General features: G+C 36.3%; 1 protein-coding gene across 2 annotated transcripts in view; it reads right to left on the bottom strand.

The window, feature by feature from the left end:
* Window positions 1-25,287, bottom strand: part of LOC149084131 (very long chain fatty acid elongase 7-like) — a 34,383-nt gene that overhangs the window by 6,813 nt on the left and 2,283 nt on the right. Inside the window, exons 1-5 of one of the 2 annotated variants that reach the window (XM_089234479.1) lie at window positions 17,635-17,901; window positions 2,783-2,839; window positions 1,318-1,508; window positions 1,119-1,205; window positions 68-124 (exon numbers count right to left, since the gene is read on the bottom strand). In XM_089234479.1, coding sequence (XP_089090605.1) covers window positions 68-124; window positions 1,119-1,205; window positions 1,318-1,508; window positions 2,783-2,825 — 378 coding nt within the window. In that variant the 5' untranslated portion in view covers window positions 2,826-2,839; window positions 17,635-17,901. Of the gene's footprint in view, window positions 1-67; window positions 125-1,118; window positions 1,206-1,317; window positions 1,509-2,782; window positions 2,840-17,634; window positions 17,902-25,287 lie in introns of those variants that run through there. The other variant, XM_089234478.1, reaches the window with a different exon arrangement.

Below are 25,287 nucleotides of genomic sequence, written 5' to 3' on the forward strand. Positions count from 1 at the left end.
CGTAGAGATAATATCATTTTAATTTTTGATTACAGTACATTGAATTTTACAGTTCAAAAGTACTTACAGTGTCCAGAAATTCAACATATTTCAGTAAATATATCGTATGCCCTACACGAGCGAGCTGTAATAAAAAAAAAAGAGATAAGTGACTTTGTTAATTAATTTTTAAATATCCAGAATAGAGCATGAATATTATTTTATTTTGGTACAATCACATTAAATATTATTGCATGTAACACTCTTGTCTTTACATCATCGAAAACGATTGAATCTACTAAAATTGCATACACTGTACACAGGAATTGAATTATTGAGGATTATGGATAATTCTAACTCAAACACAAACAAAAATTTATTCCGTATTCCCCCATATTCATATTCCGTATGAATATCTCGGAAGGAAAATTTATATCACAAAGATCCATAACGCTCGATGAGAATTACGTTTCACAAAGAACATAGGATCACCTGAACCCAAAACATGACAAAATATATCCAAAGTAGCTGTTACCCGCGGGTTCGCTCACATGGATTTAGTAATCTGAAAATTCCCCTTTATGTATTTAATTTTGAAAAATCCCTTTTTTTCTAGTGAGTTTCTACATTATAAAATAAAACTACTGACAGAATTTCATATTTATGTCTTCAGCGGTTTCGGCCAGCACCTCCTAGAGATAGAAGGCCACCGCACGGGTTGCCAAGTTCATCTGTAACGTCATTAAGACTACCTAGCAAGTTCCCTACATTTTAAATCGCAGCATCCTATTTAGTTTCTTCTTATTTTGGCGTAGAATCATCCTGGTCGGCTCGCAAGTACCGCTTGGCGATTGGATGGGGGACATAGAAATCGCCCATTCTGAGCGCGATCGTTTCTTTTCCGTACATCGATGGTATTAGCACGAGCAGGGAATTTTTTCCCTGAATATTCGAGGGAAAATGGACTACTTGCTCACGTGACGAGCACAGCGTGCAGACGCCTTCTATCTGTAGGAAGTGCTGTTTCGGCTCGGAAATGATGAATCAGTCAGGACAAGTAATTTTATATATTTATAGATTATTAAAATCAATCAAGACCATAAATTAGAAAAAAAAAACAACCTCACAATAAAACTTACGCTATACGTCGGCTCTCCAGGAATCACGTCCGTTCGATTACATATGTGGTTATATGTGATTTTAGAGAATAGTAAATGATAAAACACCTGTGAAAATAAAAATAAATAAATAAATTTGCGAAACATTTTTGCATGCAATAAACTTTTTAAAAAAATATTTATGGTGGATAATTTGTGCTTTGAAACAATCGATACTCACCACAGAAATACAAACCAAATAAATTCCGACGAGTGCGAAGTTGTATATCAACATAGGATACCTCAATTCGAAAGGTTTTTTATTTCGCATCATCTGTGGACCTAACTTCATCACGAAGTACGTATATATTAAGCATACAACCGGTGGTACGAAGTAATTGTCGACGAGGAGCCATTCCCGAACTAGGGGATCTACAAGCGAAGAATCCAAAAGTTAATCTCTCTCTGTAATGTTTTTTATTAGACATAATTTTGTCTAATTTTAGACTAAAATATAGTGTTAATGTAAATTCTTACTATGAACAATATCCACCACCCAGAGAACGAAAAGTTTTTAGCACTAATTTGTGAAAGGTACTATTACCGGTTGGAAAGTTTATACACATCAGGTTTATAATTATTCTACATATCTTGCACGTACACAGAAAAAACATTAGAACTCATTAGAGCTCCTAAAAATCATAGACTAGCTCATGCATTAACTTTGAGATATGTGTAACATCAGTATTAATGCGCAATAGCCAATTGTTTTTAACTACCCCCTGTCGTTTTCTTTTTAAAGATTACATGTCACTTGGAGCATCAATAACCAGTCTCATGTTCAAATAGGGAAGGGTCAAGAGAAGGTAAACTTTGCCTAACGATACACAGAAAAATCACCGTCAAATACGATGAACAATGAGTTCGTTTCCTTTTCTGGTCATCTTAGAATTAGCTGTACAACATACGAGCTCCCCACATCCAAAAATGGAGCATTGACCAAAGTCGTGAACTTGACTAATGCTAACTGCTTAGACACCTACGTAGACGAACGAATACAGTATTTAAGAAGTCGGTTTGAAAATTTTCTTACCTTTTTCGGTCGCAGTTCTGTATGTGTTAACCGTAAATAAATTTTAATGTTAACCTTTTAAGGGGTTTTAAAATATCACTGATCCGCATTATAACTGCCACAGTGGATATCCCTGAACACTCTGCGAAATGTCACACCTTCTTCCAAGAACAATATTTTTTCCTATTTTCTGCAGGTGATAGTGCCGTCCCCCCCGTCCCCCACCAAAATCTCCGAGAATAATGATCAGAAAAAAATTTATACATCTTTTCTATTGTTCATACTGTACACATAATCATATACTACCCCTGAGGGGGAAGGGGGGGGGGAGGAACACTGCCTCTTTGTTATCAAACTCTGGACAAAAAATGACTCCGCCCACTGGCAGTTGATCTGACAGGTTAGGTAGGGGGGGAATCGTAAATATGTTTGCGAACAAAGCCTGCCTTTTAGGGATATTTGGTCTTGCCATTGCCGAAATAAGAGCGTTTCAAGGAGGCGAGATGTCTCGTCAATGCCACTGTTAGTGTTAATTATATAGACATTTAAACTATAGATATTGGAAAACATCGAATTGTCAAGCAATAAGAAAGTAACTCGATAGAAAATAAAATTAAAATGAAATAGGTTTTACCTCCCGTGTCGAGAGCTTCTTTCAGCTGCTGTATGACTGTCATGTTTATGTCAGAGCCTAATCAAATGAATAAAGAATATATTTAATGTATTTATCTTTTGAAATATAAGATATGTCATGAAATCTGGAATTCAGAAGGCAGGCCAAAATACAATTTTTAAATAAGCAGGACTAATTTTTTTTATCAGAGATTATCTAAAATCATTCCGCCAAAACAAGTTTGTAATATTTCATAAAACTGATTCAACACATGCGGAACTGCATTTCTCAAAAAGAAAATGCATATTTTACTGTACACCGTCTGTACAATTGCATTGCAAGACCATTGTATGGCTTCTTCCTACACAAGAGAAGTACTTGGCTAAGATAATGTTTGATAATATTCAGTACCGTCGATCCTCATTAAATGGGGTTCATGAACTTTTTGCTGGTAGGGCCTCAGAAAAATCACTTGACCCAGGGTCCGATGTTGCTCTTAAGACGGTCCTGGCATACGAGCAAACTGATATATCTGAGCCCCCAACCCCTCCCTTCTGGCTGGAAATGCTCACCTAATAATTTGTACGAAAAATGCTCCGAAAAAAATTCACCAAATCCTATCATTCTGAGCCCATCGGGTGGACCCTGGCCAGTAAAAGGGCTGGGGAAACCAGAGTCCCGCCTCAAGCGAATGGGGGGGGGGGGCTTAAAAATATACACTTATTTTGCATGATAATAAATATTTTCAAGAGGCTCAAAGAAAGTCTGCCCCGGGGCCCCGAGAAGGCACGCTACGTCCCTGGGTGGACCCCATAGGCCCCTTCCCACAAGCAGGATCGCAACAGGGTCGATGCTTGGTCAGCCGGACAAGATCACATTTTGGCCCCCCTTTGTATTGTTTGGTGCCCTCTCTGGTACCCGCTTGCCCAGCCCAACTAGTTGCGACCCTTCCCCAAGAGTAGGCAGGTCTGTAACGACTGCAACTAGATGCTTAGTTAGCCGGGGCAAGGACGCATTTTGGTGCCCACACCCCCCCCCCCTGATCCGACGCCTTGGTCACAAGACACACTGCTCCCTAAGGCCGCAACTAGAAGGGAGCAGACACGGGACGATAATTATAATTGTTTTGTGTATTTTATTATAAACATTATAAACTTACTACGGGGGAGGGGGCATGAAAAGTTTCGCCTGGAGGAGCACCAGAGATCCCAGCTTAAGAGCTATGCTGTAGGATATGGGATCCATGGGTTTTTATAAATTCATTACAGAGTAATGAATATCCGGTAAAAAAATCTGACACAGCGGCCCTGCTTCTGGAAGGTGGCCTGATGTACGAATATGCGTTAAGAACAGGGATGACTCGAGAAGAAATCTGTACTTGTGCTTGTGCGGAACCTATTTTTGGTATCCCCTGCCCACATTTTTTTTTTGTCGACAAAGCTTCTCACTTTTTCAACTCGAATTTCGCACTCCTCTTAGAGCAATGCCCAAATGTGGATCCAGACGGGGAGCGATCGTCCCTCCCAAAAGCCAAATAAATATGGGAGAAATTTGTCTGTCTCGTGAAATACGAATGATCCAAAGCACCTACACAGGAAGTCGTTTTTCCGACACATCGACACATCGCCCTGGATCCACCTGCCTTCACTCCATTCGAAGCTGAAGATGTCTGCCACGGCTTTATTCGCAGCTAAAGATATCTATCTCGGCTTCATTAGCAGCTGAAGATACCTGCATCTACTTTATTCGCAGCTAAAGATGTCTGTACCTCCGGTCCATTCGGAGCTGAATATTTCTGCCGCCACTCATTTCGGAGCTGAATATTTCTGCCTCTGCTGAATATTTGTTTATGTATGTCGTGAGCTGAATATTTCTTCAGCTGCGAAAGTTTGGTCTTTCGCAGCTGAAGAAATATTCACCTCTGCTCCATTCGCAACAACTAAAGATGTCTATCTTTGCTCAGGAACGGATCCAGGGGTGGGGGCGATAGGTAAGAACTGAATAATATTGGAAAATTTTCCTGTCCCGTAAAATACGGGACGATCCAACGAACTTAACAATTTGTTTCTCCCGATACATCGACCTGAATCCACACCTGGCGGTAAGTACCCCCATATAGCCGCGCATGTCGCACGGCCAAAGAACCGTCCCTAGTTAAGAACACGGATTATGATTTCTTTTCTTTATGACTTTGCTTCAACATTAGAAGAGGGTGCCGACATGCTTGCTTGACACAGTTGACCAAACCTCTAATTGTGGCCCGGAGTCTACAACGGTCTTAAAGTGGCCTTGATGTACAAATGGGTAAGAGCAGAAAAGAGGAAGGAATCTCTGTCTGTGCAGGATTTACTTTTGGTGCCCCCGATGAAGTTTCTCAGTTCAATAATTTTTTTTTACCTTCTAACTCGGATTTGGCACCCTTTCCTAGAGAGGTGTCCAAACAAAGGCCCCAGCGAAGATCCAGTCTAGCGAACCCTGCTGCAGGACGTGGGTGCGATAAATGCATCCAGTCTTCCCGCTAGGCCAGTACGTCCTATAAATATTGTATCTAGGAAGTAATGAGTCCCGTATATACCGAGTGACTCGAAACGTTATGCCGTCCGCCAATAGCAGTTTTTTTTTTGCCTTGTAGCATTTGCAGTGAATTCACAATGGCACTAACAATTTTCAAGGAATTAAAATTAATTTAATACTCTAGAATACTTTGACATTCATTTTTAAAAATATTGTTGATGCTGCTATCTACTTTCAGAATCAGAAGTGCCTTATGTGGTTATGACGAAGCTCAGGTATAAAAAACTAAATTCTTCATTCAGCTTTGCTCCTTATAAACTGACCTGAAAGATCAAACTTCCAGTTCAGTAATTTTTTCAAGACCCAAGGAGACAAATGACTGAAATCCCAAAACAAATGACCTCCACACAAGCAGAAGACAGGTTAAGATCGCAAAAAGTGAATTTTTCCACACTCCACTTCATAGTAATGTGCTGCCATCTAGTCTCAAATTTAAAAGTGATTCGTGTGGTGATAATGAAGTTCAAAGTAAAAAAAACGATATTCCGCTTAGTTCCTTATAAACCAAGCTCATAAACTGAACTGGAAATTGAAACTAAAAGTTCGGTTATTTTATTTGAGCATAAGGAGGCGTCAAAAACAAATCACCTCTTAATGAGCAGACGACAGATTAAAAGTCGGTTTGTTCGGTTCCCTGTAAGCTACGCTCACAAACAGAACTGGAAGTTCGAACTGCCAGTTCAGTTATTTTTTCAGGACACAAGGAGACGCGCAAAACAAGTAACCTGGAAAGAAGCAGACGACAGATTCTGAAGCTCGCATCGAGCTCATATTACTGGAGGGAGCATCAAGCCGCCGCGACGGCAGAGACATCAAGTGCAAGGAAATGACGTGACTCGCTGAAAACAAAGTTCCCATAGAAATGTACAGTTCGGTCTCTAAATATTGGGTTTTAAAGATTTTAAAAAAAAGATAGAGAACTCATCTAAAGGTGAAAAAAGATTAAATTACTTATTTAACTATTACTTCTTGCATTTTCTTTCATTAATGCTGAAATTATTTATTTCATTGATTCTGAAATTATATCTCATTAATTCTGGAATTGTCTCTTTCATTAATTTTGGAATTATATCTTTCCTTTAATCTTATTATCTTTCATTAATCTTATTATTATCTTTCATTAATTTTATGATCATCTTTCATTAATTTTATTATTATCTTTTTCATTAATTTTATTATCATCTTTCATTAATTTTATTATTATCTTTTTCATTACTTATATTATTATTTCTATTATTAATGCTCATCTGAAATTTTCGTTCATTAATTCTGTAATTTTCCTCCATTAATTCTGAAATTATTTCTTTCATTAATGCTGAAATAATTTCTTTTATTAATGCTGGAAGTATTTCTTTCATTGATTCTGAAATTATACCTCATTTTAATTCTGGAATTGCCTCTCATTAATTTTGGAATTGCCTCTCATTAATTTTGGAATTGTCTTTTTCATTAATTTTGGAATTGTCTTTTTCATTAATTTTGTAAGAATCACTCCTTAATTCTGGAATTATCTTTCATTAATTTTCTTTTCTTTTTCATTAATGCTGAAATGATCTCTTTCATTAATTTTGGAATTATCACTTTTATCAATGCTCAGGGCCGTTTCAAGAGCCCGGGCCAAGTGGTTTTTCGAAGACCCTACCTGGTACATCCTAAAAAATTGCAACCAGATCATATTTTTGTGAGGCCCCTCTTGGTTAAGACGGCACTGTCAATGCTGAAATTATCTCTTACATTAATTCTAGAATATTTTCTTTCATTAATTCTAGAATTATGCCATCGATGTTGAAATTATTTCTTTCATTTATTGTTTTAAATTCCTGTGGATGCCATAAAAAAATAACGGGAGATTATGTTTGTTTCCACCGAGTCACGTGCTATTCCGACGAAAAATGTTGTGGGACACCGTTCTCAGCACTGGCAAGGGCGAGACCGCTGATGTCATATCCTCTCCAGTAATATAAGCTCGATGGAGGCTTGATTTATATACTGCTGGTGCTGCCATCTAATGTCGAAATTTCAGGCAACTACTGCGATGATGAAAAAAGAGAGAGAGAGAGAGTTTGTTATTTTTTAGCATATTTTCTTTTGAAACGAAAATTTCGGCAACAAAATTCGTACATTTGCAAGAATCGATTTTATGTAGAAAAAATTATTTCTTTCGACAAAAAAATTCGGACAATATGGATGATCGAACAAATAAGTGAAAACACGGATTATGTGGTCTTCAGATAGGGTTACCAGATTCAAAACTGAAAAAAGAGGACACCTGGTGCGAACCTTAGGCAGTGCCGTCTTAACACATGCCTTCCTCCCCCCCGGGCCGTGCCCGAAGGGCCTCAAGAGAAGAGGTGCCTCAGAAAAACTAGACGCAGTTGAATCTTTCGAGAATTTTTCATGTAGGGCCTCCAAAAAATCCCTTGGCTCGGGGACACACGATGCTATTAAGACGATTCTACCTGTCAGCCTTACCCTTGTGGGGGTCATGGAATTTTCCAGTACTTGATTCCTTTACTTCTATTAATTTACATTAATTGAACAAAAACAGCAATAAAAAATTGATCAGTTATCGAATTGCAACGTATATTTGATAAAGAGATGATGAAGCGCTTTAAAAGTATGACAAAAATTTATGTCTGTTCAATATGATTGGAGCTACGATGAAGTGTCAGCAGGTGGACCATGATAATTATTATTAATAATTTATGAATTTTGCAAATATAATTTAAAAGCATTCCCTCTTAATGGATCATGTTTGATAACGATCCAGACTATCAACACGTAACTGAAATAATGAAAAAATGAGTGCAATGAATTGTGTTCTTTTTGTGAAAAAAAATTTCCCCTTCAAGATTTACGCTCGTAACTCGAAAAGTTTATAAGTCGGGGAGCAACTACACAGAATTTTTTGGAGGGGGGCCGCAAAATGTTTTCTTGCATTGGGCCGCGAAATTCTCCTAAGCCCGGACGTGTCTCCAATTTTTGAATTTAAATATCTCAGGGAATAATGCAGTTAAAAACATGTAATTTGTTTGTTGGGCTCAGAAAAGAAAGAGCAACAACTTTCTAATTGGAAGTTACAGGACGGGGGATATCGTATGAAAACTTTCATTTTTTTATTTTGTGTACACTGTATTTTCATCCTCAAAACTCGTACAGAGTGATTTCTGGTCACATTTTGAGAATTTTTAAAATTAGAATCATACCACTACGACGAAAGGTTGATGAGATAAAGGCTGTAACAACACTCCAAGGAGAAAGCATTGAATCTTAGAATGACCATAATATCACCAACAGGCGGGGCGGGAGGGTCTGGTGCCCCGGACGCATCACAAAAAGGGACGCAAATTTCACCATTCAACCCATCCTTCAGCATTACGAGAGGGGTGCCTAAATGAGTGGTTGCCCCGGCTAATCAAGCCTCCAATTGCGGCCCTGCCAGTAGTTATCATTTTCTGATGAATCACCGTTTTATATTGGGTATTTTTTTTAGATACGTTCTCAAGGCTTGTAATTTACACCTGGTAGTATTTCTTTTACTTCTATAGATCAAACGACACCGTTGATCCACTAATGACCCACAAAAATCATGTCCTTATTCTGTAGAACTTGGTTTACTGCATGGGCCTATCTGGGCACTTCTTTGGCACCGAAGTCTCAAGTGACAATTAGATCTGGTTCCGATTTTCAATAGTAAATATGTAAATAGATAGGTAGGAATTTTTAGCTAGGTAAGTAGTGCCTCTCTCAGAAAAATCGCTTTGTATGTGGGCGTATGATAATGTTAAGACAGCCCTGGGCGTACTTTATGAAAATTCTGAAAAGCTAATCGAAAAATTCGGCAATAATGTGAAGTCTAGTTTGCAATATTATTAGTTCCTCGTCTTTTGTGCCATCCTTTGTGATAATGATCTTCAACTATACAATCAAGTGTTCTTAAAACTTTAGGATCTTCATAGGATGATCGATATTGAAAAAAAATTGTACATTAAAAAAAAAATACCATTTGATATTTTTTTGTGGTGCCCCTTCAGTACTGATGCCCTAAGCACGTGCTTATTCCGGCCCTGTCCAACAGGTCAGAGACGCCACTTATCCCAATTCCCCCAATAGATGGCGCCATTGTTGCTAATAATATATAAAGCCCGTCAAATCAATATTTTTTCCCATCTCTTAAAAAATGGAACCGCTAAAAAAAGCAGAAACAGAAAAAAATTCTGGGAATTTCGACGGCTGTTGGATAATGTGTGTGGAGAAAAAAAAACTGATACAAATGAAGAAATATGTGTTTGAAAAAGTGGATGAAAAATATTTTTTCCGCAGAAAAAAATTCAACATAATTCCGGAAACCGGAAAAGAACGACAAAACGGCGAATTTTCCGAAACGCCGAAGACGCTTGGAATGACATCAAAAAGGAGGACGTTTGGTAACTCTAGTTGAAGCTCTCTTTCCGCATTGTGACCCGGAGGATATAATCACTAGCACCGAAATTTGTACTATGTTGGGCATAGGTTGGGTTACCATCCGTCTTCCTTTTCGGTATGATTCCAAGCGTCCTCCTACCTTTTAGAAAATTCGCCCTTTTGTCCTCGTTTTTCAGATTTCCGGAATCATTGTCTTTCTTTTTCGTGGCGAATTTTTTCCCGACTTTGAAACATATATCTCTTCATTGACATGAGTGTTTGCGTGTGCCAGAGGCGCCGGCATGAAGAAAACATTGGAAGGCCTGAAAGTTGCTGGCCGTCCCGTATATACGAGATTCAAGCGGGTGCGCAGGAGAGACAAGATATATTGCATTCATTTTCAGAAATTATTGGGGGCCTTATCCACCTTATAGAATTTATTGGGAGGGCCTCAAATGACCTCATCCCCTAGATTCCGGCGCTTATGGTGTATGTGTGTGTGTGTGCGTGCATGTTCCCCCCCCCCCCTTACATTTTTACGCGGTTTGACCAACGCCCTCGAAATTCTCAGGTGAATCCAAAATGCGTGCAAATGGGGCAGAAGCGATTCTACGCTGATAGCTCAGCTTTCCCCAGGGTAACATGAAAACGACCGCACCAACGATGTTTAAAAATATACAAAACTGGAATCCCAGACAGCTGTTTCGGGGCTACTATAGCCTCTTCGTCAAGTAGGAAAAAATAAAATGGAATAGACCTGTTATAGCGCAGGTGCCTCGCTTAAATAAGCAAAATTCATTAAAGTGAGACGCTTGTGCTATAACAGGTCTATTACATTTTATTTCTTCCATTGGCGAAGGGCTATGCCCCGAAACAGCTACCTGGCGTCCAATTTTGCATATTTTTAGCTAGCATCGTTGGATTCTGCTTCTACATTGCGCTAAAAAGGTAATTCCATTATACGAAAAAGACGGTCGGAAAAAAAAAACAGTTCTGGAAGAAGAAAACCGCAATATCCATTTTGAGAATACAATTGTTTGCTCACCAACAATAGATGCCTTATACAAGGATGACGTCACTCTCCGCTACCATACGAAGGGTTTTTTTTTTAACAATTTGCTGTTGCTTGTGAGCTTGGCCTGAGTCTGGTCCGGCCGTCCATGCACGGTCCCTTTCAGTGTACACGAGCTCCAAGGAAAGACTGAGAGATTCGGTGCCTCTGTAGTCTAGTGGTTTAGGGTGTTCACCCAGAAAGTGAAAGGACGTGGGTGCGATTCCCCGCAGGGGCTTTTTGAATTTTCTCTCTTTCCAAAATATATCTTCGCAACAGCCAGTTATTAAAAAACCTTCGAACCCTGCCTTGTACTGAAGTGCAGGGGGGGGGGGGGGGTACCTATTTTATTCAGAAAAAAGAAAGAAAACTTTTGAGGGTATATATATATATATATATATATAGAGAGAGAGAGAAAGAAGGCAACATCCTCCTTGTTCGAGGGGTAGCAATAAAACTGACCTGACAGTGGGGACAATTTATTAAAAGCGAGGGAAGCAGTGGCGACCCCCAATCAAAATTTTGCCTACACTCCGAAGATCATGTTTGTACCAGTACTTCAAAAGAAGAAGAAGAAAAAAAAAGGGAAAGTGGAAGTTTTCATTACCATTTTTGGAAATTGCTATCAATAAGATCAGCTTCTGTTCCCACGTTTATTAAAGGACAGAATCCTGCCCGCTTCTTGCTGTTACATTCCCCTCCTCCCCCGCTATTGATCATTCTCGGTAGAGCTCCTAGAAATACCTTTCATATATGCCCCAGTTCTGAAGATATGCCATTCACGAAATGCTCATTCTCTTCTGAAGGGCCACCAAGAGCATTGACTAAAGCGCCTTCTGCAGAAATTAGTCACGGGAACCTATTGTGGAGAGACCACTGGACCTATGATGTAATGGCTGGGATTCCAGCTCCACGAAGTATCGACTTTTCTTTGTTGGGCGCCTTAGGTAGAGCTTGAGCTTCTACAAATACTACCTTATGTATAGGAGACTTGGTAGATTTAGAGTGCCTAGAAATGCCACGTTACCTGCAGGTGCCTTGGCAAGAACCACTAGCTTGTGCGTATAGGGTGCTGTCAAAGACTAGGAAAAGGTGGAATATTGCTCTGAGCCCCAAAAAACAAAAGATAAATCACAAAATGGGTTCTGGAAGAGTTTTTCTTGAGAAGGTGGGTGAAATAAAAAACCTATAATCTTGGGTCAATAGCGCTCTGATATGTAGAGAATGGGAGAGGAAATTAGTCATATCTATATTTGTACGATAATATATCGTACTATACGCTGATAATGCATAATTTTGTGCTGAATTCTGTCTTTCTCAGAAGCCAAACAGGCCGACAAGAGAGGTAACAGGGTTACCTATCAAAAAGTATAATTTACGGCCAAGAAGAAAAGCATCGGTTGTTTCACCGACACCTAATAATCGATACAATTTACGCCCAAGAAGACAAGTGTCAACTGTTTCATCCTTTTCCGGCGGATGTGAATGAAATGAGATGCCGGCCATATGGACGTTAATTTATATCTTATTAAAGCCTGATTGATGAGATTGGTATATATTCTAGATTGGATAAACTCACTTCCATATTCTCTCACATACAAGACAAAAATTATTCTTTGATTATTTATATAAGGACTGTTACGGTTACTGACTATCTGTGGATGATGCTATAGATCACAATTTTTGCTCCAGATTATTTATTGTATATATGTATATCATTGTTATTTTCACATAAATTAATAAATTTCCGAATACACCCATCCCCCGGGAAAGCTTCGATACCTCTCTGAGATGGAAAGCGGGTCGTGTCCGGTCCTTCAATGTTCAATGTCTTTCTCAGAATCATTGTCTTTTTACATGGTGTAGTTTCTGTTTTTGTTTGCCTCATCATTATGTATATACAGCAGTGTGCTGAATCGGAGAAATTATTACCTGGAAAAAATTATGAACTGGTGTATTTGTTAACTCATAACACGCCAAATTAATTCAGTGTTTTTTAAACTTTTGGCGACCGTGGCCCCACATGACTTCGTCATCGTTTGCGCGCGGCTGTCCAAAATAGCCTAATGCACGCAGGGGCTCTCAAACGTTTTCCACCCGAGGAGATCCCCTTTCTCCCTATTCAATGCTTATCCGTGAGTTCCGCAGAGTTTTTTAACGAAAACTATTTTCGAAAATCCTTTGTCAGGGTCACTGCTCCGTGGCGCCTCTGAAAAATGTTGGAAGCACACCAGGGCGCGGCGGCGCACAGTTTGAGAAACCTTGGTCTAATGTTAAAAAAGGAACCACTTCAAAGAACTGAATAAGCACGCATCAATACACCAACGCATTGCGACACCCCTCAAAAAAAGAATATTTCCGAAATAAAATAACATAAGGGGCCGTTCAAGTATTACGTATAAGCAAATTTGTATCCATTTTTGACATCCCTTTCTCCCCTTGTCATCAAAAGTCAGCAAAATCCTGATCCCCCCCCCCCCCCCCGTCAGCAAAATTTCGTCATCAGCTCTGCCCCTCTGAATCCTAACGCATATTGGTGGGATCAAAGACGTACACGGGGGGGGGGGCATGGGGGGCTCCCCCCCCGATCATCAAAAATTAATTTTCTTAATGTAAAATATATTTTTGTTAATTGAAATTACGGAAGAACATACCTTTATATGTTATTATAATCAATTTCTGTTAATTTCAATGTTATTTGAAAGCTATGAGCTCAAAATTTATGTTTACTAAATTCATTGCGACTCACCCTTTAAGTCAGTGATTCCCAACGTGGGCGTTAACGCCCCCTGGGGGTGATAGAATGTTCCGGGGGGTGGCGGAGAAGCCACGGGTATAACATAGGATCCTATGGATTCGATCGCGTTGGTGGGGCGATGGGAGAATAAAATTTCTGTAGAAGGGGGCGATGGGACAAAAAAGGTTGGGAAACTATGGCTTAGAGCATAAGCATCTTCCATTTTATGCGTTTACACGCATCAATACTGGAAAGTCCAAAATTTACAAATTCATATGCAAGTATGCATTTGCATATAATCCGCGCTCTAATTACAAAAAGTATAAAACATTGAGGAGTGTAACTATCCGACTGCTTGGACAAATAAAATGTCCAATTTCTAGGATTGCTTTTAGCCGATTGGATCGATACTTTTTTTCTGAAGATACTTTTGGAAAGTGTATTTTGACCAAACATTTATAATGCTTATGAATTGTGCTTGTTATCCGATACACATAAGTATCCGCGCAGAAAGCGATTGCTTTCAATAAAAAATCCAAGGTAAGATGGGATATTAGAGATTTTTCTCTAATCAACTCGATACCTGAAGCTATCCCCCCTAATAGAATGTTCATTAAAATATATCAGAATCACAAGAGAGAAAGTCAAGGCCACGTGACCGAATGTCACAAAAGAAAAAAGAAGAGGAAGTCACTGAACAGACAAATGGTGACTGGACACATAACAATAGCAGACAATAAAAGAAAGCTTTTTCTTCGCGAAAGAAGAAATCAGGAACACAATAACGAGAAGTAAACAGCCGGATAGATACGTGGTTTTTTTGTTTTTCGTATTCAATAAACTTCTGGTTTTTCCTCTCTTCCTTGATCTCTCCACCCAAACAAAATTTTCCCACTTTGAATGACAATGGCGTTGGCCTGCCTTTTTGAATGACCAATAAACAACGGAAAAGAAACCTCATTGTATTTTTTTGTTTATCTTTGCAAGTATAGGTGATGGTTTCTGTCACGAATGAGTGAGTTGAATTTCACGAGCCCTTGAAATAACGTGAGACTACGGTAATAATTGATACTTAAACTTTTAATCTAATATGTGGCAATTTTGTATGTCTTCAATTTCGAAAATCACCATGGTTGCTGCGAAAAAAAGTTTAAAGACTTGATTTTTGCGAAGATGCAGCTTCAAATCGTGGAATTGCTGTGTTTGTATTCGATCTTATCATTATAGTTGTAAATCGTTAAGGAAACAAACTGCTGAGCAATCATTTTTGCAATGATAACCGATAGGCTGAAGTATTTACGAGGGATTTGATTATCATTTTATTGAAACGAATGCCATTAAAACGTAAAACTTAGTAACAAACAGTGAACGATTGCAAGAAGTGGCTATTTTGAATATTTCAGAAGGAAATTTGTGGAAGAGCGACAGCAATTATTGATTCAAAATGGAAAATTTAAGAAACGGGAAAGTGCGCTGTCATGCAGAAAATAAATTTGACAATTTAGAAAAGTTAATTGATAGAAATTTACACTGGTTAATAAAAACATGATAAATTAATATCCAATTTTTTGAAACTTCTCAAATATGTTATTTATGTAACTAGTTATCTTATAAAAAAAATTGTGCTATTTTGTCGACCAGAAATTTGCAGCGATTGAAAATATAAATTTAAAATACCGGTTTATAATTACTTAATTAGCCATTGGGACAACAGCAAGAATGAACATCTTTATGATTATTAATGTTCAGTAGAGTTTTGAGCTACGAATCGAACACATCGGCTTTGAGATAAAAACATGATATACGAAGCTTTTGACAATTTTATATCAGAGAAATGGGTTTAAAAGAATGGGTTTAAAGGAATTTTGAAAGAATTTGAATTTCAAGAATTTTTGGAAGCGAAATTCATTTAAAATGTTCAACGTCTAGATACGTCAGTATAGATGTGATGAAACATTGAACTTTATCTCATCGAATAATTTTTCATGATCAAAATACATTGGTTCTACGGAGATCTATCCTCCTCTTCTTCTTCATCTCTATCTACGCGTTTTCCCTTTTGAACTAGTTTCATAAGTATTTTGACACTTTAAGCGACAATGAGAAATCCCTAACCTGTCAATGTCATATCTTTTTCAATAAAGTAGGCTTTCTTCTGATTTTTAGCACGTGCAAACTAATGGGTATTGGGGAAAGGTTTTCCATTTAGAAACAATGGTCTGGGCTTGCCAATGATAAATTAGGGGCTTTTATAGACGAGAGATATCTCGTCATTGCCGCTTGAAAGGTTAAGAAATTGTATTAAAATCTCTGCTAGTTAATGCAGGGGTTCTCAAACTGTGCGCCGCGGAGCGGTGACCCTGACAAAGGTTTTTCGAAAGTATTCATCGTTAAACAGCTCTGGGGAGCTGGCGAAGCTCGCGGATAAGTATTGAATAGGGGAAATGGGCGCCTCAGGTGGTAAAAGTTTGAGAATCCCCGAGTTAAATGACTCGTTAATTTTTGGCTTTGGGGCGTTCAAGTATTACGTCATCATCGATGGGGGGGGGAGGGGTTTCCGATTTGCTGACTTTTGATGACAAGGGGGGGGGTTGGATAATGCTTACGTCATCAACTACCCATTATGAAAATATGAGTTAGGATTCAGAGGGGCATAGCTGATGACGAAATTTTGCTGACAAGGGGGGGGGGGGTCAAAAATGCCTAAAAACTTGCTTACGTGATACTTGAATGGCCCCTTTATCCTATTTACGCAATTATGAAATTGTCATTAATTTAAAACATCGTAAATCCATTGAAGTTCTGAATTACCCAAATAATCATCATCATAAACCCTTTTTGAATATTTATATCAATTTCCACACACAAGCATTATCTACATTTTAGAAAAAAAAATATATTATTGACATCAATTGTCTTGAAAGCCCCTTTAAAAATATTCAAATTGCGTCGATAAAGATAAAAGCTGCATTGGAAGACTTCACACAGACTTTTTTTACCATAAAAAATATTTATTTTAATTTAGTGAAAAAGCACGTCAGCAGCTTAAACATGCGTTTACAAGAAACGTCAACGTTCACAATTTTCGGAACTATCTATTGCCGTACATGGCATAACTTAACAATCATCATACTCAGACACAAAGTTAGGCTTATAAACTTACGATGTATTTATGTCATTAAATAAATATCATGACATGGAGTTTAAAATTGTGTATTTTAAATATAACACGTATTGAAAAGCTGATTTTATTCGATAATTGACAAAACTGCAATGTTTCCGTAATTTTTGTCAGAAGTTACTGCTTATGACCTTCGGAAGAATCGCAATTCTTTGGGTCAAATAGTGTTTGTTTTGTGATTCTATTCTTGTCTCCGTCTTGTTTGTGTTTATGTTGTATTGTATACAGAATAATAATAACAATAATTAATAATAAGTAAATATTCTGGTGGATGCTAAATTTATCATGTCCAAGAAGACGTGAATTTATTTTAAATGAAAGGTATATATCGCTATAAAGATATAAATATACTTTTTGAAGAAGTATTTTGAGGTTAGGACGGAATTACACACTATAAAAATATAATAAAAGGTCTTTTACAAAACTTGAAAAACCTGTAGGTCACATTCGCTCGAATGTAACAGATGCGCTTATTGGTTGCATTTTTCAAGTTTTGCAAAACATCTTTTATCAAGCTTCTATAGTGTAATCCCGGTCTTAGAAATATGACATTATCACAGTTGTGAATGCCACAAATTGCGACTCCTCATAATAATTTCATAATTTCATATGATACAAATAAAAAGAACAAATATCTAATTATCTACTAATTTCTATCTACACCTGAGGTAAGATTCTTTTTATAATTTTATTGTTATGAGAAGCGATCTTAAAAGAAATAATGAAAATAATGCGCACAATACAACATTATTACGTCAGTTGAGAGGAGAGAGCAATTTTATTACTGCGATTACTGTTAAGAAATATTCTATTACTCTACAAATACAATTCGAAACATTTCTATAATGATATAATGAGTATTGTGACGTAATCGGATTGAGGGATAACAATCAAATGACAATAAAACATAGATCAGTCACACTTACTGATTTCCCTCGACCTCAAATTGCTTTTCTTTTTCCCCCTTACGAGCCAATAACAATGATAACGATGAGTAACACCTGTAAATTAACACCGGTAATTTCTAACAATGATTTTGGGATGAAACAAAAGAAAAGCGCATTTCCACATTATGACCAGAAGTCTCAACTATATTAGGAACATGATAATAATAGACACCGATGGATGTAGATAATATACGAGAGTTCTGCTTGAGTGTCATTGACACATGTAGAGGGAAAATTCTATCGTAAAATGAAAGCAAAATCGGTGGAAAATGGATGTTCAATTAGTAGCAGCGGAAGTTTTGAACAGTCATTACGCCGCTTATTGGCAAATCGACGTTGTGTACGTAGTGATGCGATGGGTTCAGCTATCCACTGAGGAAGAAATATGGTGTACATATATGTATAAGTTGTTTTATATTACATAATACTATCTCGACGAAAGAGAAAAATAACAAATATCACAACTGTATAGCTGTAGTAACTTATTGAAAAGTGCGTACCATTGCTATATCCAAATTACATTTGTCTTTGTTTGGTGAAAATCATATTGTACAGTGATACCTCTTATAACGAAGATGATTCGTTAAGGAATCACGTTCGTTAGCCGAAACGTGATTCCTCATAGGTTTCTATGGAAAATCGTTTGATCCGTTCCAGCTTCTGCCCAAAATTTTAAGATCAGTTTTTTTAAACAACAAGGAATGCTATAAAAAAGACAAAAAATAGGTTGAAGGCTAAAATAAATGGCTTCAAAATTAGATAAATGAAAATCTACAGGAACATGAGAGATGCTGAAAATCGTTTTATTTCCTAGTGTGTACGCAACCAACACAAGTCCACAAAAGCTCGTCTTAACACAACCCAATCGAGTTTGTCGTTGTCCCCATCCATTTGCGATCTGATCAATATGTATTCTGTATTCCTGTATTCTGTATCAATATCTTTCCATCTGTATCTGATACATTCAGATGGAAAAGATAATCTCCTAGAATGTCCAGACTGTTCGGCTCGATGTTATGAGTCTTACACTGAAAGAACGCGTACTCTGGTAGAATAGGTTCCCCTTTTCCTTTCAACGCATTTTCTAGTAGCTGAATTTTACATGAAATGGTTTAAAGAATTTCCGAAAGAGAAGTGTAGGCGCATCTGTAGAAAAAAGATTCCGAGGTGAACATGAGTTAATCGTTCTCCAGCGACAGTAATTCTGTTTATGATTGGTGCTAAAATGAGCTCATGACACGGCTATTCTATGGTGGCGCGTACACATTCATATCAACGGAAATGTTCGTTAGCTGAATCCGTATTCGTTATCCGAGGCAGAAAAATTACGAAAAAATTCTTCTCTAGCCGAAAAATTCGTTGATGTTCGTTAGCCGAGGTATCACCGTACATGTGTTTTGCTCAATAGTATTTTTACCCCGTTAGAAGTTCCGCAGAGGAATATGGACGAGGTGCACGTCTGGTTTAGTAGTAGTAGTAGAAGAGGTATTTTCACCCAAAAATTCGTATATCCTTTTTGAATATATGGATTGGAATGAGTTTTGCCGAATGAAATGACTAACTTTGATACACGTATATAGGCTAGTGAAAAGATTTCCAAATCGTTAAATTGAATTATTGCTTAGACTAAAAATGGGCTTTCCGAACTTGCATTTCATTAATGATCAGAAAAAAATTGTTTTATAAACCTGAATTTAAAAAATGCTTCGCCAAAATATGAGTAAAGAAATAAGAAATTTTTAACAATGCGCTTCTACAAAGTATGGTTTAAAAAAATGAATTTTATTGATAGTTTGCCAAAAAAAATTGCTTTCCAAACAAAATTTTTAAATAAAAAAGGCTTATCCAACAAATTTCAACAATGCTTCGATGAAAAATGACTTTCACAAACGCAAATTTCATTAATGTTTTCACAAAAAATGACTTTTCAATTGCAAATTTCAACGATGCTTTGACAAAAAAAATGGTTGATTGCTCTCTGTTAAGTGATTTTTTTTATGATTAAGTTGCTATATAAGTCAATAAATCTAGTCTCTTCAAAACAAAATAAAATGCAAAATGAATAAACGTATTCAAGAAGTGTTTCCAATAAGCACATTTAAATGTTTTATTTGAGTCTGTAGAGTCAATAGAGGGCATAACTTTCCTGATGAAAAGTAAAAATGTTTCGGGTATTGTGATCATCGTAATTAAATATAATTTTCATTTCATCATTGACGTCTGATAGATTCGAGAAGCTTTATTAATATTGATCCTTCGCCAGTTTTCAATGTACAAACTATACTAACGTTGTAATATGGCAGTTGTGCCCCGCTTAATCGGATATTGTGCGCTGGAATCGTTGATATCCGATTAAGCGGGGCCAACTGTATCTATGATACTATTCTTGAATGGGAACCCGACATCTCTTCTTGGGCCACAATTTTTTTGGGAATAAGCGGTTCCTTATACACGTTAAAATATGGTATCAATAATTTTCTCATGAACTTCAATGAATAATTTGTGATATTTATTCATCAGTGACGCGAATATCAATACGCATAAAATAATTTCTGAACTGTCGATCATGTGAATACCATACCATACAATAATTTAAATTATACCATTTATACCGTTTCCTGCCTCGATGATAAAAGACAGCACGTGTGATTAAGAGGCCGGTCAATATGCATCTGAATATTTTGGCTTTTTCAGTATTAATTCATAAAAATGCATGAAATCAAAGAATTTTCAAAAGAAGTGCATATTTATGAAGCTTTATCAAATCATTTTATCAAATCAAATCAATCATATCAAATATTTCAATCACTTTTTTTTCATAATTTTCAAGTGATTATTGCTCATAATATTTTCATAACACCGGTTTTTTTTTGCAGGTGGGATTTAGCGAATAAAATATAGATATTTTGTAATATTTTCCAAATATCAACTGTTTTTTATTATAACGCTATTTTTAGAAGTAAAAAATGTTCAATTTTTTTAGAAATTGCGTCAAAATTCTTTTGCTACTGGTGTTCCGTTATTGAGTATTGCTACGACTAACTAGAAATGAAAAATGTTTTAATAAAAACTATGCAGAAGTTATTTGCATATATGTAAATATATTTTTTTTGTAAATGAATATGCACTAAGAAGTAGAATACAGTGGAACTTCGGTTAACAAGTGGTTCGGTTAGCAAGCAATTCACATATCGAGCAAAAGTTTTGAAAAAAAAATTGGTTCGATTAACGAGCGATGATTTGCATTAAGAGCAAAAATTTTTCGCTTTATTTATTTATTGTTACGTTTTCACAACTAAGCCGATGATTTTTCGCTTTCGTGCATACACGTACTGTGGAATAGTAGGTAATATTCTCCCCTACAGTGCCTCAATTGGAAAAATTCAGTGTGACTATTATACGAAACTAGATGTCGCATTGTAATCGCGCGTATGTGCGCTTGTTTTTTTTATAAACTCTGCTTGGCCGGGAGTTGACCATAGACAAACTGAAAAACCTCCATTGAATGCAACAGCAAGAGCTTATATTGAAGGTTTATTTTTTGAGGAAGAGAGAAGTCCGTCACTTTTCAGATGTGATTAGAAAGATGTGTAAATAGTGGGAATCCGTGCAAAATTCTGTAGAAAAGTACCAATGAAATAGAAGCTCAGTAAAGCAAGCAATAAATATGTTCAACGACAATGCAATTTCCCATTTTCGAGAAATCGTAAAAAGGAGGCAAAAAGCAAGTGTAATTGGATACGTTTTTCAAAAATCACGCGAAAAGAACGAGAATGCAAACAACAGTGAGTCAGTAAATCGTCTAACACGAGATAGTCCTCTTCTCTCTCGTTGTTTAGAGTAGGTAAATTTGTATACATTATCGTATATAGCATGTTTGTTTGCGGCGTTATTACATTATATATACTGTACATATTTCACTTGAAAGCTCTAATTCTTCACCTCTCTTTCTGTGTGTGTGTGTGGCCCCTTCAGCACTTGTCGTGGCTCCCCTTTCTATTTGTGGCTCCCATTAAGTATCCCAGGCCACAAACGGACCACACGGCATTGCGAACTACTAACATGAAGATATATCTGGGTACTACGAGTTATTTGGAAACTTTTCCTAATTGGAGAAAAATGATCCTAATTCGCCAGTAAAATGCCATACCCTTATTTGCTATGCACCCTGTATATATAAGAAATGAAGAATTCATTCTACTGTAATTTCAGAATGTAGTGACTGATATTATTTTGCTGCGGTACATGCGTAAACAAGGAAAACCTCATTTTCTGAGAAAGGGGGGGAGGGTCCTATTGAGGTCAATGGATAATGTCTATGAGGGGCAGGAGAAAAATAACCAACCAGTATTGGGAAAAACCCATTGAAACTATTCGCGTGAAAAACTTCTAGTAAATACGGTTTAGTATACATTGGTACACACAGTAACTGCAAGCGTGTTGTTTGTGGGAAGGAATGGATTTTCTACTTCTTTTTTCCTGGTAAGAGTCATTAATGACTCGTAATTATTTCACGCGAAGCTCTCTTCTCGGACGTAATCCCGCAATCTCTGGTGGTAAATTCGAGAAAAACACGAACACACGGGAAAGAAGCACCGCCCGTAGAATACATGTTATTTCCAAAATATGAATGTGTATTGCATGGATAATTAGAGGATTGTATAAATATATTCTCGGACGTGATAGCCGATGCTCGTTCAAATAACAGAAGAGAGTACAATAATGACATAAATTATTTATAAATTACTTGCCGTTAAGTTTGTGGTGAGATGGCATTTGGGTTTGCTTGACAAATGAATGATGATATTTGGCGCTGTTATTTCGGGAATTTTCACAGATCGATTACACTGCTCAACACTGAATTTGTTGTCAAAGGTACTGCAGTGATTTTAGGGAGCTAATTTCGAATCACGCATTGATTTTGTCAGATTGGCTTTTATTTTTATGATAAAGTAAAAATCAAATTTCAACATAAACAGCATACAAATCACATTGTTGGGCGAAAACTGGAGCCAATTCGGTACAATCAACTCAACACTAGTTTTGAAATCAGCAGCCCAAATGTACCATAAAACCAGTAAAATTTTCTTAAGAACATGACTTTTATTTTGTTGAGTAGTGTTATACAGGGTGTTCTGTAAGTGATAACGCGGACTTTATCAGCGAGCACCTGTCATAGAGGTATATATGATTCCAATTTACATAATGCTCCAAAGGCGTTCAAAAATTACCCTGTACTCAAAATAAAATACCTTTTTTAACTGCAATATTCGATTCACGAATTCAAAAATCTGAAAAGAGTTGGAAAATTTTAGACAACATCTGAAAATTAAAAATTTTTTTAAATTAAAAAATAACTTTTAAATTAAATTTAACAGACAGCGCTCCTTTCCGGCATTTCTAACGTCCTTTCCCAATTTTTCTCCGATTTCTGAATTAGAATACCTCTGCGAATATTGCAGTGAAAAACATAGGATCTCTTTTGTTGGACTCACAGCAACAATATCCTAATTAGAAGTTGGAGAACAAGGGACAACAAGTTGGAGAACAAGTTAGGAGAACAAGTTGGAGACCGCATAAAAATTGGGATTTGTTTATTTTGTGACATACTGTATTTTCACTCCCAAAACTGGCACAGAATAATTTTTGAACACATTTTGAGCATTTTGTAAATCATCCAAACCATACCTCTACCACAAACGGTTGATGAGATAAAAGCCGCACTAGCACTTAGAGGACACCCTGTACATATTTCGAAAATTTATTTTTTCTGATTCGTATATGAATTCAATCGTAGTCAGTAAAAACATTAATCGGCTAAGAATAGTTTCTTGTGGAGAGTCCTGCATAATTGTTACTCTAAGACGAGCCTTAAGGTTTTAAGAAAACAATATTTTTCCGAAATAAGTGCAACAAAATTAATTCTATTTATCGGAAATCAAATGCAAAAAAAATTAATTATTTATCGGTTAATTTGAAATTCACGAAAAAAAAAAGAAAAATTACTAGACCAAAACTACACTGAAAGTTTACAGGAATATGATTATGCAATAATTTTTGTTAGTGAGATGAATCTGGATCATCTGATGCTTGGCTATTTTTAGAAATTTTATTTTGAAAAAAAAATCACTTATGAAGAAAATTGCATTATATAAGGGATTCAATATAAATTGCAATTAATTAATGCATTAATTTTGGAAGAAACTGTAGAATAGAAGATTTGACTTCTTTTAATACGTTTTTTTCGTTAATTACTGAATTGAAAAGCACATTTTATAAACATATAATAAACATTCATACAAAAACTGCAACAATTTTGGAGTAAAGTTTTTTCCTCCATCTTTGGCTTGTAAATTTTGTGCAAAAAAAAAAAATTGAATACTATTCTATTTTTCCCTCTACTTTTAAGACAGAAGATCAAGATTGCCATTAGAAATGTATTGCATTTTATTCATAAAATATTTTGAGAGCCATTTTAGGAAAATCTAGTTCTCAAAGCCTCGTAGGTCATGAGTCGTACTGCGCAAAACTATCCATCTTTGTGATTTTCAGTCTTATTATTATTATTTTTAGTAAGGAAAAATTTAGTTAAAAAATATTCACTGACGAGCAATTCATTAAGAAGGCACATCATTTGCTTTTCATTAGGACCAAGCTTGCAAAACAGCTTCTCGTCGAAAAAGAAATTTACGTATGCAACGTTTCAGAAATACAATTCCACAAATACATTTTATGAAACCTCACTCAGATTCATTCCACTCATTGAGAATTCATGGAAACTGAAAGCAGCACAACCAAAACGCATACAGCATACGCATATATAAATAGACATAAAAACACTTTCGGAGGTATAATGGTAGCAAATCATCATGCGGCGCTTTTTCGGGCTTATGTCCGATTGGAAAAAGAAGTAATGAACACATAATACATTATTAATAATTAATTTAGTCCAATAATACATCTAATAATCTACATAACCATATAATTGCACCTAACAAAATTTTTCAATAATTCACGTAATTATCTTTAATGGCGAAGGAAAAATTATTGACTATATTTTGATTTTCTGGCCATATATATATCTCCCAGATTACTATTTCCCATTGCATAAGATCTGGTATCAATTCTTTAAGGGCAAATGTGAATAAAAAAACACATATGATATTGATTTAAGCTTAATTATTCTACCAAATACTTTACTTTGAAAATTAAAAAAAAAATTATTTCTTGAACATCACAGGTCTAGAACAATAGAATTTCAACTCATTAGACTCTGAAATAATTTCCAGCATATATAGTAGTATGATAAATTTTTAAAATCTGGAATTTTTCATCGAATTGTTCCAAATTTAACACTGTAGATAATTCAACTGCTAATATGTATTTGTTTAAGGTTATTTTTATATGTTGTCAAATAATTTAAATTAAGACTGACTGAAAAAAAAAAATCCATATATATATACTCACAAATGAATATAATTTCATACAATTCGAAAAGTTTAATAAAATTATTAATTATAAGTAGGGATACGTAAATTTCGTATTTACGAAATGACCGCCATAAATGCGAAATTTGCCAATTTCGACGTATAAAATGCAAAAATTTGAATTTTTACTACTTTTCTGCGAAAT

The sequence above is a fragment of the Pholcus phalangioides genome, unplaced genomic scaffold (genome assembly GCF_987345545.1).
Source record: "Pholcus phalangioides strain wild (caught in Gottingen) unplaced genomic scaffold, Ppha-v1.0 ptg000008l_1, whole genome shotgun sequence".
NCBI lineage: Eukaryota > Metazoa > Arthropoda > Arachnida > Araneae > Pholcidae > Pholcus > Pholcus phalangioides.